At 40.5% G+C, this 15322-nt stretch overlaps 1 protein-coding gene across 1 annotated transcript in view; it reads left to right on the forward strand.

Moving 5' to 3' along the window:
- The window catches only part of rps6kc1 (ribosomal protein S6 kinase polypeptide 1), a 134373-nt gene that overhangs the window by 93140 nt on the left and 25911 nt on the right, over window positions 1-15322 (forward strand). The window contains exons 12-13 of the mRNA XM_039738095.1: window positions 3979-5523; window positions 5794-5883. Of these exons, the coding sequence (XP_039594029.1) occupies window positions 3979-5523; window positions 5794-5883 (1635 nt within the window). The remainder of the gene's footprint in view (window positions 1-3978; window positions 5524-5793; window positions 5884-15322) is intronic.

The following is a 15322-nucleotide window of genomic DNA, read 5'->3' on the forward strand; positions in this document are numbered from 1 at the left end:
GAACTGAGACGCCATTATAATTAAGTTTTTAACTGACTTAGAACCTTAGAAGTTAATGTAAATTTAACAATTTGTCACTTTCAAGGTATGTGAGCTTTCTTTGTAATGGACAGAAGTACACGGGTGGTTAGCTGTAAAATAATTCCAGCATATGTCTTACAGCTTATTCATCTGTCAAATCGTGGCTCTTCTGTGAAATTATCCGCTGGCCTACTTCGGAAATTTAACAGTGATCTCCTGCACATGAGCTGCTAGATTAAGGTTACAGTGTGCAGAAGCAGAACAATACCCTATGCGGTGAAAATGTGCTTAATTGTTTTAATTTACTGCATCAACAGAATTAAAGCGATCAGGGGAAAAAAACAAGGCTGCAAAATATGACAGAAGGGGTTCTTTCTGTAGACGTGCTGTAGTGTTGTTTTGATTTTCCTTATTCCAGACTAATGGCTTTTCATTCCTGTCCTTTAGGGCCAGATGTTGCCGAGATGCCACTGGCATCTCAGGTCATTATTTTGTAGAGCAGGTAGGATTGCAGGTCATTATTGATGGCAACACATGGGGCCTTTTATAAGGCCCAGTGCTTTTCAGAAGATCTAATTAAATACCAAGTAGCCCCAGTAAGATTTCTTGCAAGAATACCTGCTTAATAAATTAAAGAAACGGCAAGAGCAAGAAAATGGAACAGGTGTGATTGTTAGGTAAATGACTCAAATGAGACACCGCGAGCACCTGTCCCCTCCGTTTAGAGTCACTCAAGAAGTGGAGCTGCCCGAGTTCAAATGGTTATGAAGGTAAATCATGACTCTGAAGTCGGGTCTCTGTTATGTCTTTAGTTTTTGTATGCTCCTAACTCCCTCCTGTGTGCTTGCTTGCTGTTGCTTATTGCACCACACTTGAATTTTGTCAGTAGCACCCTTCCCATTCTTCCAAGTTAATGCTAGATTGCTTCTCTCCTGTTTTCTCTCGAGACCCTCCATTAGCCAGTCCAACCTGTTCTGAGGCAGGTCACAATGGGGTTATATGTGCCACATTTAGAAGGATACCCTCAGTTCAGTTTAGAGTTGGATCAACCTTCCTGATAACACACCGTCTTGGCTCCCCATTGAACTTCAATTGGCTTCCCCTTTTCCCTTTCAGTTCTTCATTGGCCTTTCTGAAGTTAAACTCCCAGTTTCCTAATTATGGCCCCCTCATGCTCTTGGGATATGGCATCAAAATAGGGGACAGCTGGGCACATTTCTACAGATTTCCACAGTGACACCCTTGCCACATTTTGGAGATATCTGTGACGACTTTAATCTTGTTTTTTTATGATTATGTTTAATTCACAAGACCATATTATCTGCTTTCTTAATATCTTCCTTATAGGATCCCATAGGGAGGGCATCTGTGGTTTGCATTTATTCTTTCTTTGAATTTCTTGTAATTGTTTATTTTTCTTTTCTCTTAACCAGCTCAATAAAAACGTGATCACCAAAAAATAATATTGAAGCTACTAGAATTTATTAGGAAAAGTAGTTTCCAAAATAGAGATGAAAGAAATGTTTGTTTCATGATAAAAATGGAATGAGAAAACTTAATAAAGAATGGTGGAGAATAAGTTTCTTTCTTTCTTTCTTTCTTTCTTTCTTTCTTTCTTCACTGGCAGGCCTGTCTTCTAAGGACCAGCCTGCCTATCTGACGAGGATCCTTTGAGGTTGAAAACAACCAAGTGTCTGTGGGCATGCGTGTGACCACAGGCCCCCTCATATCATTCAGAACAGCTCGACTGTTGCCAGTTTACATCAAGGATTGTTCGTTTCTTTATTTTTTTCCAAACTATAAATAAATATATGGTAGCATAAAATAAGAATGATGTACGGTTTGAATGTGCTTGTGTAGAATGTGGAGTTTTACCATTTCTCAGTGAATATGGACTTTATGATGAAAGAAAAGTGATTAAATTCATAACTTTTTCATATTTTTTAAAGATAATAAAAGCTGAAGATTGGAACGCCATCAATGGCAGTGCTTGACTTGGAGCAAGTCTGCATCCTGGTGTGTAGTTACTGAGCCGTTTGTGAAAGCCACCAAAGCGTTAAATAGAAAGTATACTGTAGTGCCCACTCCCCCTTTAAAAAAGCACACGGTCTAATTGCATTAAAAATGGTTTGCATATGAAGATAATGTGCTAATAGCACATTGTACAGTTAAAAAGGACCAAGGCTACCACAGCATTCATGTCTGGTTTTAGTAATACTGAATTAAAAAGGAAAAATAATGTCCAATGAAAACAGATGGATTAACAAAAGTGTATGATTAAAGAAGACAAAATCATTTTAGAGATTTCCAACCTTCTCCTGATGGAACAGGGATCTGATTTCAGCCACTTACTGTATGGTTTTTACTCCGATACTTCTAACCTTCCCCTCTGTGTCATGTATGGAGTGTCCACATGGCCTGTCCTTTACTTGCAACAACACATCTTTCTGGGGTAAGTGGGACTCAACATGAATTTCTACATACACCGTGCATTGTTTTATCAAATGCAATTTTAATGTTTTAAAATGTTCTAATTGCGCCATAGGACAGACTGGCAGCCCATCCAGCGTTGGCTCCTGTTTTGCACAAGGTGAAATCACATTATGTGGGTTCTGTTTTTGGAGTGGCATTGCTGCTTCACAGTCCTAGGAAATCGGACTTCAGTCCTGGCTTGGCCCCTGTCTGTGTCAAATCTGCACATTCATGTATTGTGTGACTCGCATCAGACTGAAATGACACACAAAAGACAAAAATGAAAACATTTTTCTTTGAAAGCAAACAACAACAACCATGCTTATTTCTATAACATATTTTTACACAAAGAGTGTAGTTCAAAGTGCTTTACAAAATATCAAAGAGAAAGTTATAAGAAAATAAAGAACGCAATATTAGGTAAGAACAATAATGAATGAATAAAATAAGCCAACAATTTAAAAATCTTATCAGTGATGTTGTGTAAAGGTGCCATGCTAATAATTTGGCATGATATAACTTCTTGGGAAACACCCCTGGCAACTTTTTGGAGGCATAGCTATAAAGCGGTGGTATCTGCAATAAATGCATTGGTGTCGCAGCAAAATTCAGAAAATAACAATATTAAAAATAACTAACAATAAAGTAATGATAGATATTATGATTAAAAACTGTCAAGCAAGTAGAATGATCAGAAAAAAAATAATTTATGGCACAAATAGATGAATAATGTTCACCTCGTTTTAACACCATATATACAGTTGGGGCTGGCAGAGGAGGGGTGGAGCCTGAGTGATGCCACGCCTCCTGTGGTGTAACTCTCAAATCCTTCACGTGTTCTTCACTTTTGGCTCCAGAAGAGATGAGCTAAATGACAGTATTGCGCAGGTTTAATTCTGTGCACGGCAAAAGCAAAAAAATCACTACATACATTGATTTATGAACAATTATAGTAAAGCATTTTCCTTCAGGTTATACGTGTGCAATTCCAAACATTCTAGTTAAATTATATTAAGTATGGTAGAATGATGTGATTCAAATCCTTGTTGTCCACTTGTTATCAATAACTCGTTTCACAGGTGAGAAGCTTCTGAGCTGTAAAATTATTTGAGCTTAAAAACTTGGTGTTTGTGACCAGAATTGCACACAATATTCCAGATAACATCCCTTGACTTGAATTGAACAGTTTTCATGATATAACCTACAATTTGTATGTAATCTCACAATGTTTTCTTATGTGTTCTTGTTCTTTTTTTTACCAAATTATTGAAAGTTTCATTTTATTTGGTGTTAAGTGCACTGCTTGCGGGAAATTTCTTACTTCGATATGTTGCAAATGTGGAATCTGAGACAATAAAATGTGAAAGTTTTGGAGGCTGAATACTTTTTCAAGGTTGTGTATATGGCTAAATGCAATTTGGACCCATTTGTGTTGTTCTTTTCTGCCCTAATGTGATTTTTTTTTTTTGTATTTTGTTCCTTTAGGAGGCAAATTGTGGTCGTATTTAAGCAATTTTTTAAAGGGAAGCACTGAAGAAAGTTTTCCCATGTCTAACAGTGAAAGGCCTCTTCCTGTGGTGATTCATGGCGTGGATGAATTGATTCCTGACACCGAAGACACTGGAAGCAGCATTGAATCTGGAGAGCAGAACCCTGGGAATACTTTGCAGGTATTGCCCATGAAGACCAGCCTCACTCCTGTCTCGCAGGATGACAGCAGCATTGTAGATGACGATGGCGGCCTGGATAGTTCTCATGGTTTGCTTGACTCGGATGGGACCTCTGAAGAGGAGTGCACCAATAGTTACTTGACTCTATGCAATGAGTATGAACAGGAGAAGATTGAACCCGACTCTCTGTCCGAGGAGCCTCTTTTAGTAGCAGAGCCTCCGGTGTCAGAAACCAAGGAAGCTGCCACATGTTCTCGAGCACATTCGTTTCTCAGCAATGACAGCCTGTGCTCTCCCATCTCTGCACAAGAGCTTCAGTTTTTTACTGATGATGCCAACTTTGACATGTTCAGTCCAAGCAGAACCACAGACTCTTTGATGCTCTCTAAAAAGAGTCCCATGGAATTTTTTAGGATAGACAGCAAAGATAGCGCCAGTGAACTTCTTGTCCCTGACTCCGCAGAAAAGGTTCCAAATTTGAAAATGGACCTGGCCACGGGGCCTCCTTTTCTTTCCGTATCGCCTGGGGACACCAGTTCTGGATCTACCGATGCTCTTGAGACGGGTGCCTTTACAGATTTTGACAGAGAGTCGAACGAGTCGGTTCCCGTTATTTCCTTTAAAGATGCAGCCTCTGAAGATACAGGGAGTTGTGACGAAGGTCGCCCAGACCTCCTTGTAAATTTACCGGGTGTTTCCAGTCTTTCCAACGAACAAACGTTGGCAAAAATGAGCGCATTGGAAGAGCTAAAAGAAACTGTGGAATTTGGAAAGCCAGATGTTTTACAACTGAGCTACCACTTAGGCCCGGAGATGGCCTTAGGTGGCACCATCAAAAGCTCCGGCGCTTGTAATGAAAAACTTGTATTTGACCGGTTCAATGTCAAAAAAGCAGACTGTTTGGGTGATCGGAGTGCTGTTACAAATGGCATTGTAGGAGATCACGACACCGGACTTACCTATTTCGCTTCTCAGGAGGGTGGCTCTGGGGCCCTGGACCTTAGCAAATTGTCTGGTGGTCTGCCTGATGAGTTGGAAAAGAAGATGGCTAAGCCCACACAATTCCAAGAAGGGGAGCATCCTCACATACTGCTTTTTACAGAAGAGTTCGGCAGCGATGGCAAAGGTGAAGAGTCCGAAAGAAAACGCAGCAGTGATGAGGGTGCAGGGCAAGACAAGGACTTGTCCCAGATCTTCCGAGACCTTGACGAACTTTTAGTTTTAGCCTCACAAGCTCACATTCCCGAGGTGTGGATTCGACACTGGGCCGTCGAGCTGGTGGTTGCCCTTGATGCGCTTCACCAAGAAGGAATTGTGTGCCGTGATTTGAACCCAAACAACATCTTATTGAATGATAGAGGTCAGGAACTTTTGCAAATGCATTTCTTTTTATTCGCTGTTGCTTCCAATTAACTGAGTAGGCGTTTTATCCTGTAATTAGTATCTTCATTTCCTGTCTAAAGCCTCATTATCAACGCGGCAAATTCACCCGCAGTAATAGCTTCTAGTACTTAATGATGCCATTATTCTTAATGATACTGTTTTTAGCTACAAAGGAATAATTACAGTTCACTTCTGCTGAAAATGCAAGGGAAAAATGTTTTGATTTCTCCTGTCGTTTTGTTTTTAGGACACATTCAGCTAACATATTTCAGCAGGTGGAGTGAGGTTGAGGATTCCTGTGACAGCAGTGCCATAGACAGAATGTACTGCGCCCCAGGTTAGAACAATCAGCTCTGATGTTTTGTTTGAAAGATCTACTGGAAAGCTTCAATTCATTTCCTTTTATGCGTCCCACATACTGGATCTTAGTAATTGAGTTCACTACGTGTAATTTTATTTGCCGTTTGAAGCTGAAGTCATCTTGTCAGCTGCATTACTTATCCAGAGTGTGTGTGTGTGTGTACAGAAGATGTTCTCTTTTGACAAGTATTATTTATAAGTTAAATGAAAGAACGCTGAAGAGTGATATTCCATTTTATTAGACTCTGGTATTTCATTTGGTTGTCAGATGACTATTTATGATGACTTTGATCGACTGATGGGGCTTCGGAGGCACCAATTATGCCGAGCTATTTTAACTTCATTTTGACACTCTCTCTGTGCGTGCTGACGAGATTTAGTTACATTCGGGACAGCTTCCGCATATTTCGACTGCAGGAGCAAGTCAAAGCCTCTCGCTTGTCACATTTGGGAGTAACTAAGAGACACTCTCTTAAAATTGACATTTTGTGATTAATAAAGTCCACTGAGTTAATGAGAGATTTTTCCTTTAATCTGATTAACTATACATCAGCCACCTACTGTAAAAATTATTATATGCGTATTTTAATTTTAACAAATTCCTGGCGCTCTATTATACCAGATTGATGACTTTGACCTGGTGCCATAGACTGCCATCCCGTTCCTCTAAAATCCCAGTGACGTGTTTGTGAGGTAAACGGGCAAATTGAAATTGGCTGTGTGGGTGAATGAGCTCCCTGCCTGTGCACTGGCGCTCAGTCCAGCCTTTCATCCTGAGCGGGAGTCTCACCTTGGTGTTATCATTGAGCTCTTTTGTAATTGTTTGCATTTTTTTTTATAATTGCATTTATAAGAATTACTTCTGAATGCTTTGAAATTACTTTAGTTTTTTTTTGTTTTGAGCTACTCTTGAATCACCAGTACGAGAAGACCCCCAGATATGCTGTACCATTTGACTAGTTTTGATGTCCAGTTATGCAAGACATCAAGGTTTTTGGGTTTGCCCCCTATTTTTGGCCCGCTGGACCCTCATTTGTAGGTAATTTTTGGGCTATATCTTGTGCTGGAAATTACACGCACATTATAATGAGTACACCATAAAGTGTCTTTAGCAAAAATGATGAGGAGGAAAGGAGTTGAAATTGTGCAGGACACTAAAGCTGACCCCAGAGATTCACCCCCAAATGTGATAGGAGGGTTCAAAGCTACTCCTTTTCACAAAGTGGGACTTCAATATTATGGGCATATGTGGATTGTTGCTTTGATCCGATCACAAATACGAACCAGTTTTCGAAATTGGATTCTTTACTGATGGTCCTGGCCCCCTAAGCGTGACTCCCCAAAAGTTCAAAGTGACAAATTTCAAGCCTAAGCTTGTGGGGTATTGTTGTGGACCCCAGTATTTCAAGGTCAGTGGTTACGAATATGAGGAGGTTGTTGATTTTGGATCCTTTACTGGTCCTGTATGGACCCCCATCAGAGGCTGAGAAGTTACACATCTCATTTGTAATATTGGATTTTGAAACGTTTCATTTGAACTGCATATTTTAATAGCACAGATCTTTGATGCAACTCTTGTTTGTTATGCACTTGTATCTCACAAAGTAAATCATGATATTTCTTGTGAGTGCCTTAAATGAATTCAGGCTTTTGACTTTTTGTTTTTCTTCTCAGAGTTATTCTGGGTAGTTTCCTGCATTATTGAATATGTGAATTTGTAATATTTGTTTAATTTTCCGATTTATATAATCAGTTGGTTTTTTAATATAGCTTTAAATAAAAGTGATGCATTTAAACTAGTGTTCCAGAAATTAAGGGATTCATATTTAACCTTTATATTTCATTTTTAATTCACTTTAATGTTAAAAATAAATTGCATTCTCTTTTTTTGTGATCGTTTGTCTGCTGTTGCTAGGGAGGGTCCACAGGAAGTGTGCGATGCATGACATCACTTGGCCAGACATATAAAGCTTAGCATTCTACACTTTGTGGCATATACGTATTGACATAAAAAAATATCAAGATGTGATATTCATTGAAACAGTGTCTTAGATAAAGGTGATGTCACTAAACAAAAACAATTTACAATAATTTATTCAATAAAAAATGAATAGATTTGCCAATTTCCATTATGGAAAAAGCAAGTCCACCCTTGGCTAATAGCTGGTATTCTCCTGTCTCTGGCACCACCTGGCAGAAGGTTTTTCTCATTCCTCCTTTCCGAATTCTTGGCTCCTTACTTGATGGCAGTAACATCCTGGCTTTAACTTGGTTATTCCAGAACCCTGTTTTTGTTTTTTTTTTCAGCCGGTTCCTTGGTGGCATGTTCAGGGTCATTGTCATGATGCAAGGTCCACTTTTGGTTGAGATTTAGTCTTCTGACTGATGGTCTCACGTTATTCTCAAGCACCCTCTGTGACAATGAAGAGTTCTTGGTGGATTCAGTGATGGTGAGCTGCCTAGTCCCTGATGCAGCAAAGCAGCCCCAAACCAGAACATTCCCACCAGAATGCCATGAGGTTCTTTAGGTTAAATGCAGTCTTTGGTTTTTGGCAAGCATGTCTTCTGGTTCTGTGCCTAAGAAACTTTATCTTTACCTGGTACGCCCCAAAACACTTTGTTCCAGACATCCTGGCCTTTGCCTAGGTGTTCATGGGCGGGCAATCTTTAGTCTTTGTGGACAGCAGTGGTTTCCTCCTAACACACCCCCCACGTAGATGTAATTCGTGCAGCTTTTTCCTAATGGAAGACTTGTACACTTTGCCGTCAGCCATGGCAAGAGCTACTTGGAGGTCTCATGGTGTAATTCTGGGCTTCTTACATACTTCTGTCAGCCTTGTGCATTCTACTCTTGGGCTGAACTTGCCTGGGTGGCCTGGCCTGGACAATTAAGCAGTAGTTTGAAATGTTCTCCACCTGAAGATGGATTTCTGGGTTGTAGAATGGTTGGTTTCCATTTGTTTGGATATCTTGTTAAAAGGCTTTCAGAGTCTCCGAGACACTTTTATAACCTTCTTTCTGAAGGCCTCAGAGAGCATAGTGGTAACAGACAATTGAACAACAAAGAACAAACCAAGCTAAATGTCTGAGGGGAAGCTCAGACAAGATGCTCTCTCAATGAGGTTCTAATTTGAAGTAGTGTTTAATGGAGGGCTTTCGCATGTGAAATCTGCGTTTATGTTTATTTAACGTATACAATGGGCAACAGACTGAAATGTGACAAGGTGCTTATTAAGTCATCTCACCTTTATGTAAAGATACTGTTTAAATGAAGATCAAATCTTGATATGTCCATATAGGTTATAAAAGAAAAATTTACACACAACTACTCCACCTTTAACTTTTGGCATGGCTGTGCCCCTCTTATCTTATTTTTTTTTTTAGTTTTGTGCTTTTCCCTGCTCTTTTTTGGTGGTCTGTGTGGGTAAACTGGGGTTTTTGTGCCTAGGAAAGCAAATTTTGAAATTTAGTGTTTTCTCTATCTGACTTCCTTTAAAAGTTCATAATCATCCTCTGATGACATCTTGAATTGCTGTTGCTGCACAGCCCTGCAGGATCGCGTGACGTTATGCCTGTCGTCATCGGTGCGACTTATAAGTTCCAGGTCGTGCCACTCTTATTTAGCCGTGTTTGGATGACAGTTCTTTTCGTGCGACTCTCTGGTTTCTTGGCTCAGTGTTCTGACTTTCTTTTTGTTCAGCGGTTTCTGATCCTTGGCCTTCATTTCTGGCTTAGCAAAAGAGCAGTTTGTCCTTTCAGTATCGGCCACCGCTCGTATTTGTTTGGCCTCATTTCTTCTCTTGGTCCTTTAATAAGAATCCTATTCATGGTCTCTTGCAGACACGGTGGCGCTTGCTTGACTTTTCAGTTCGTGTTCTTAACTCTTTGTTTTTTCTTCTCAACATTCTTGGTGACCGTTTGTTTTTTGTGATTTTTTTTTTTTTAGATGTGATCTTTTGATTTTTATTTTCTGTGCTTATTCTTTCCTGTTGGTCCCATTCTCTTATTAATGATGTGTGCAGTGAGTTTGCGTTCAAGGACAGCACTATATCACTAAAAATGTATTATTACTACACTCCGGTAACATATCTCTAGTCCAAGCAGTGAAACTGTAAAGCGGGGTGCTGCGTTATGGAGAAGTAGCCGGCAGATGACGTGCTCTGCCGCCATTCCATTCAGAGAATTTTTGTAGGTAACTTGCGTCACTAAAAGCCAAATTAAATACAACTAGAAAGTCTTCATAGCCATCAACTAACACGTGATGAAAATATTGTAAGGCAACAGCAGCAAATTCATTTTAACAAATATGGTAGCAGCAAAGTGTTACTTTCTGAACAGATGCAGAGTATTTGCACAGCTAAACACTTATGGCAGGGATTGAAATCACTATCAGTTTTAGTCCAGTTTGAAAAACTGGCATAAATGTTAAGCCTGGGGAAACAAAAAGGCTGCTCGATCTCTCAGGCTTATCGGCTCAACCAACGATGCTGCCTCTCTTTTTTTTTTTTTTTTTGATGGAAAGGGGAACCGAGTAAATAAGGCCCAGTTATTTTGAATTTTATTATAAATATCAGATTTCATTTGTCAGAATGAAAAGACGCCGGCTATCTGTGCGGTGTGTCTTTTTTAGAGATTTAGAGCAAAAATGTAAATACAGTATGTTGAAACTGCTCCCCTGTGGCCTGCCAAGCCCTAAAAGTCCTACTGGGATCTGCTTTTGTTGCTCATTAAGCATTGAGATCTTTGAGTGTAACATCTACACTTCACTGAAGTCTACAGATGGGCAATATTTTGATGAGGAATTATCACCAATGTGTGACAAAAATGATTCACTACTGTTTGAACAGGCCTTTGCACTCAGCGGCCCGTTGGGAATCCTTATCGTATTTCTCTCCCAAAAAACATCATCCACCTGCATTGCACTTTGCAGTATCAGCCGTGGATCTTCTTATCTTCCCCTACTTTAACGTCCTTCTGTATTTTGAGAAAGAAATTCCAGTAACAACCTCATTTGTGATGACAGGAATATGAACCACTGCCAAAAGCTAGCAGGGAGCCCATTGCTGTCGGGCTATAAATAACAGGAGTGAGCAACAACATGTTTTCAGCTAAGGGAGAGGAAAAGCAAGGATGGCTGTAAATGACTTTTAGATAAATGCACAGCACTCTTGTATTTGATTTGATTTTTTTTATTAATGTATTCTGTTGTTTTTTTTTTTTGTTTTTGTTTCATTTTCCTTAACCCTGCAGTTAAATTAGAGCTGAAATGTGTGACATTCTGAGTTGTATTGCATTTTTATAGGAGTCAAAAGAATACTTTTTTTTTTTTTTTAACGTGCCTCTTATTAGATACATAGACATTACATAGGTAGTTAGGGTGGTTAGCACTTTATTTATCCCAAGGGGGAAATTTTGCTTTTTACCAAAATGCAAGAAATATTATAACAATGAACAACAACCAAACTGCTCAAATGCACTCGAGAATTACAAAAAGACAGATAAAAGAGCTGTCACAATGAGGCGCTACACAGGCGTATTGCCTAAGTATGATGGAGCCCCTTTTGCGTTTCTAGACACACTTCTGCTGAATTATTGACTGGTTGAAAGTCCTCAGTGCCTGTGTGTCACACCGAGGATGTGCAGCATTGTTCATGATGGCTGTCATGATGTTTTGTCTTAATTCTCTCCTCTGTTGCTGCCTCCAGCGGGTCCAGAGGGCATCCCTTAACTGAGAATATTAAGTCCGGTGTGAGGAGTACAAGTAGAGACTAAAGATCACAGAAAAGCCAAGTAAAAACTGGCCGATCTGAGACATTTCCACAAGCAGAAGGTCGATGCACCAGCACAGGTACACTCAAAATACAGCGTTGTGTCTTATTAATGACCAATGAATGAAGAGGCTGCAGGTCTTCAGGTCAAAGGCTCTCCAGCTGTTTACCAGAGGATTTCCTAGCAGGGGCTTATTTAAAAATATTGTATCCAAAATACACGTTTGTGAGCACATGACTGGGCTGCCTTACATGGGGGGTTTATGTGAATGAGTAATTTAAAAAAAAAAAAAGTCAATTTTTTTTTTTCCTACTGTTTCTTCAGCATTGGTCCCCATTCAAACCCACTGTGGCACCGTTCTACTCCCATTGTGATTTATCCATGCCATATTTCTGTACAGTTTACTTCATAGTTGGGAAGTGGGCTGCCGTGGTTGACCCTGGTCAGGTTAATTATCTGTTTCACTTTTTTTTTTTGTTGGCCTCCAGACCTCACATGCAGGATTCAGAATTCTCTGGGTGTATTAACTAATGAAACTAAAGAAGATTATGCACTGGATATAAGTATAATGTGATGTGATTTGGGGTGTCCATGACTCTTGGATGGGCAGGCTGTAACATTTAAAGAGAAGAAAGTACAATTCTGAGCAGGTGATTTTAAAAATTTTCCAACATCATTTCATCTCATCTTCTCTAACCATTACTCCTGGTGAGAGTTGTGGCCGCAGAAGGCCATGCAAGTCGGCCTCAACGTCCCTGTCCCCAGCTATTGTGTGGCATGCCCATTTATACCTCCAGTGGGAGCTGCCTGGGGTTTGGGGCATCCTTACAATATGGCCATACCACCTCATCTGGAAGTGGAGAGACTCGGCTCTGATGCTCTCCTGAATATCATAGCTTCTCACTGTGTCAGCCCGAGCTTCCCAGTGTAGAAACCTCATTTCTGCCAGTTGTACTCACCGTCTCATTCTTTCTGTCTTTACCCATAAGGACAAAGGTGAGGACAGGGGTGTGAATCGATTGGTAAACCGAGAGCCTTACGCTTTGCCACCACAGACTGGTACAGCACCTGCGGAACAGTTGCCACCATTTCAACCCATCCTTTCATTCCATATTCCTATTTTCCAAGCAGTCAGGTAGTTTAATTGTTTTGTACATTGGGCTCATTCCTCCATTTTCATGACCCAATTTTTCTATTCCCTTCTTGACACCTATGATCGGTTAGTCATGCAGGACCAGTTTAGAGCTGGCAGTTGACCTAATATGTGCCTTACATAAATACACTGGATTGATTCTGGGAATCTCCTTTATCCAGTACATGGATTTAGGGTCTTAAGGCCTGTGAAAACAGCACTGGATGGGGTGCCAGTCCATCACGAGGCAGACTTGCACTGGCCCCATTTAGATTTGCTAATTAAACAAAACATCCTTGAAAGAAACTGGCATACCCAAGGTTAAAGCTGTGTTGGCATAAGCAGAATGAACAAATTGTGCTAACCGCTGCACCTCCGTGCCCAGAGGTTGACTGTTATAAAATGGGCACTTTTTATATTCTCCGAGTTACAGCCGATCTCTTTATTTATTTTAACGTTACATTTTCTGCTTGTACATTTCTCCTTCATGTGAAAATGGTTTGTTACTAACCTGGTCGCACAATGGAAAGTGCAGAGAGCTGAACAATGCCTTCTCGTAAGTGTGAGTGCAGTGTCGATTGACCGTTTCTTAGCGGAAGAATGCCAGTTCCCTTAACTACTTCAGTGTATTCTCCTTAAGAGACAGGGGGAACTTCTTCGTTTCCACGAGCAGAACAAAAGCTGAAGCCATTTCTACAACTGAAACGTTTTGCTTCTTTTAAGTGCCTTCCTCTTTTTTTTTTTTCTTTTTTTTTTTGACGGCTTTTTGGCCGAAGCCCAGGAAGGCCGCACGCGGTTCCAGCCTGCCGTTACTTTCGTGTTCTTTTGTCTTTGTCTCAAGCATGTCTATTTTTTTTTTTTCTTTTTCCACATGCTGCTCTTGAGGGCATTTTGAAGTTTGAGATTGACGCTCATGTCGCATACTATGTGAGAGTTTAACCCTTTAACGCTGCAGAAAGGAGCTTCAGGTCAGAAATCCTTTCAGTGGGAAGTTCGTTTTGGCCACCGATGACCTTGGTCGCTTTAATGATATTTTGTGACCCGCTTCATTTACATTTGGAGCGCTGCGTTTTTTATGTTGTCATGAAAATAAAATTACAGCTTAGTAAGGGAACGTGTAGGTCTGTGATGACAATGGGACATTTAATCTTGGGTGACAGCCACCTCACATGAAGATTAAGCACAAGTGCATTAAAAAAGGGAGGAAAACACGGACATAATAGGTCATAGTCTTGGGGCTGTTGCATCTTTTTCCTTTTATTCTAGTTAAAAAGGCTGTCGGCTGGCCTGGGGAGGCACTACGCTGACCTCTTTCTCCGTTTCTGTCTGTTCCTTTTCCCTAAACAGCTGTGCGAGACCCAACTCGAGGCAAAGTGCTGGAGGAAGGATGTCCTTTAACCTTGAAAGACTGTCAGCCATTCTTGGCAGGGTTCACTTTTTTTTCTGTAACCTGCACTTTCCTAGCAAAGTAAACGCATTGTTTTATCAGACAAATAGAACCTTTAGCAAAATCACAGCAAATTATTTAAGAAAGAATAATACGGTGGGAGACGGGGGGGGGGGTGGTAGGCTGGAGGGGCAGCGCGATTTCCACTTACTAAGGAATTAGCCTTTTCTTTGACGATTCTTTTGTGTATTGTGAAGGCCATGAATATGCAGAATGCATTTTGAGAAGGACCAAACAGGCCAGGCAGATGGCAATAAAACATTCAAATTTAGCCCTTTTGAGGTTTTTGTTTTCTGTTAATGTAAACACATTTTATGCAAATGTCTAATTTGCAAGAAAGTCAGTTTACTCTTTAATATAGCGCACATAAATGTCACTGCCGTGATATCAACACACGTCACGTGTACAGTGCTATGGTAAAGGATTTTCCCCCTTTCTGCTCTTTGCTATTTTTGTGTGTTTTTCCTCAAAGAACAACTTCAGATCTTTAGATAAAGTGTAATATTAGATGGAGGGAACTGATGAGGAGCCTTGGACGCCTGAAGTAGAGTTAGCCCATCGCCCTTTGAGGACCTGGTGCCCAGTGCTGCTAGGATAGGCCACAGTCTTCTGCTGTCCTAAATTGGATTAAGCAGGTCTGAGAATGTTACGCATTGTTGGGTTATGTAATTTGACTTATTCCTCCACTGTACAAGGGAAGTCCCAGAATTGGTCAAAAGCAAAGGTGTAGGGGATAATAATCAAATATGCTGCCTACAGTCTAGTTAATCGCTCCGCTGAGTGGCATCATGCTGAGTCTATCGAGTGCGTATTTCTGCCGTTTATTCTACAGTCGTGCATTTGACTCGTGTGGTTTTTTTTTTTGTTTTTTTCCTTCTCCAAGCCACTGTGGCAGTTGATGACCTTTTTCAACACTGACAGGCTTGTTCATATAGAGTTTATTTCCCATGGACGTACTTTTACTCAGCGACACCCCATTGAACTGCTGAGGCGTCTATGGGGAAGCGTCAGCAAACGATGCTCTAGAAGTGGCCCACCACAAATGGGATTCTGCACCACCATTGTTTG

The sequence above is a fragment of the Polypterus senegalus genome, chromosome 16 (genome assembly GCF_016835505.1).
Source record: "Polypterus senegalus isolate Bchr_013 chromosome 16, ASM1683550v1, whole genome shotgun sequence".
Classification (NCBI taxonomy): Eukaryota; Metazoa; Chordata; class Cladistia; order Polypteriformes; family Polypteridae; genus Polypterus; species Polypterus senegalus.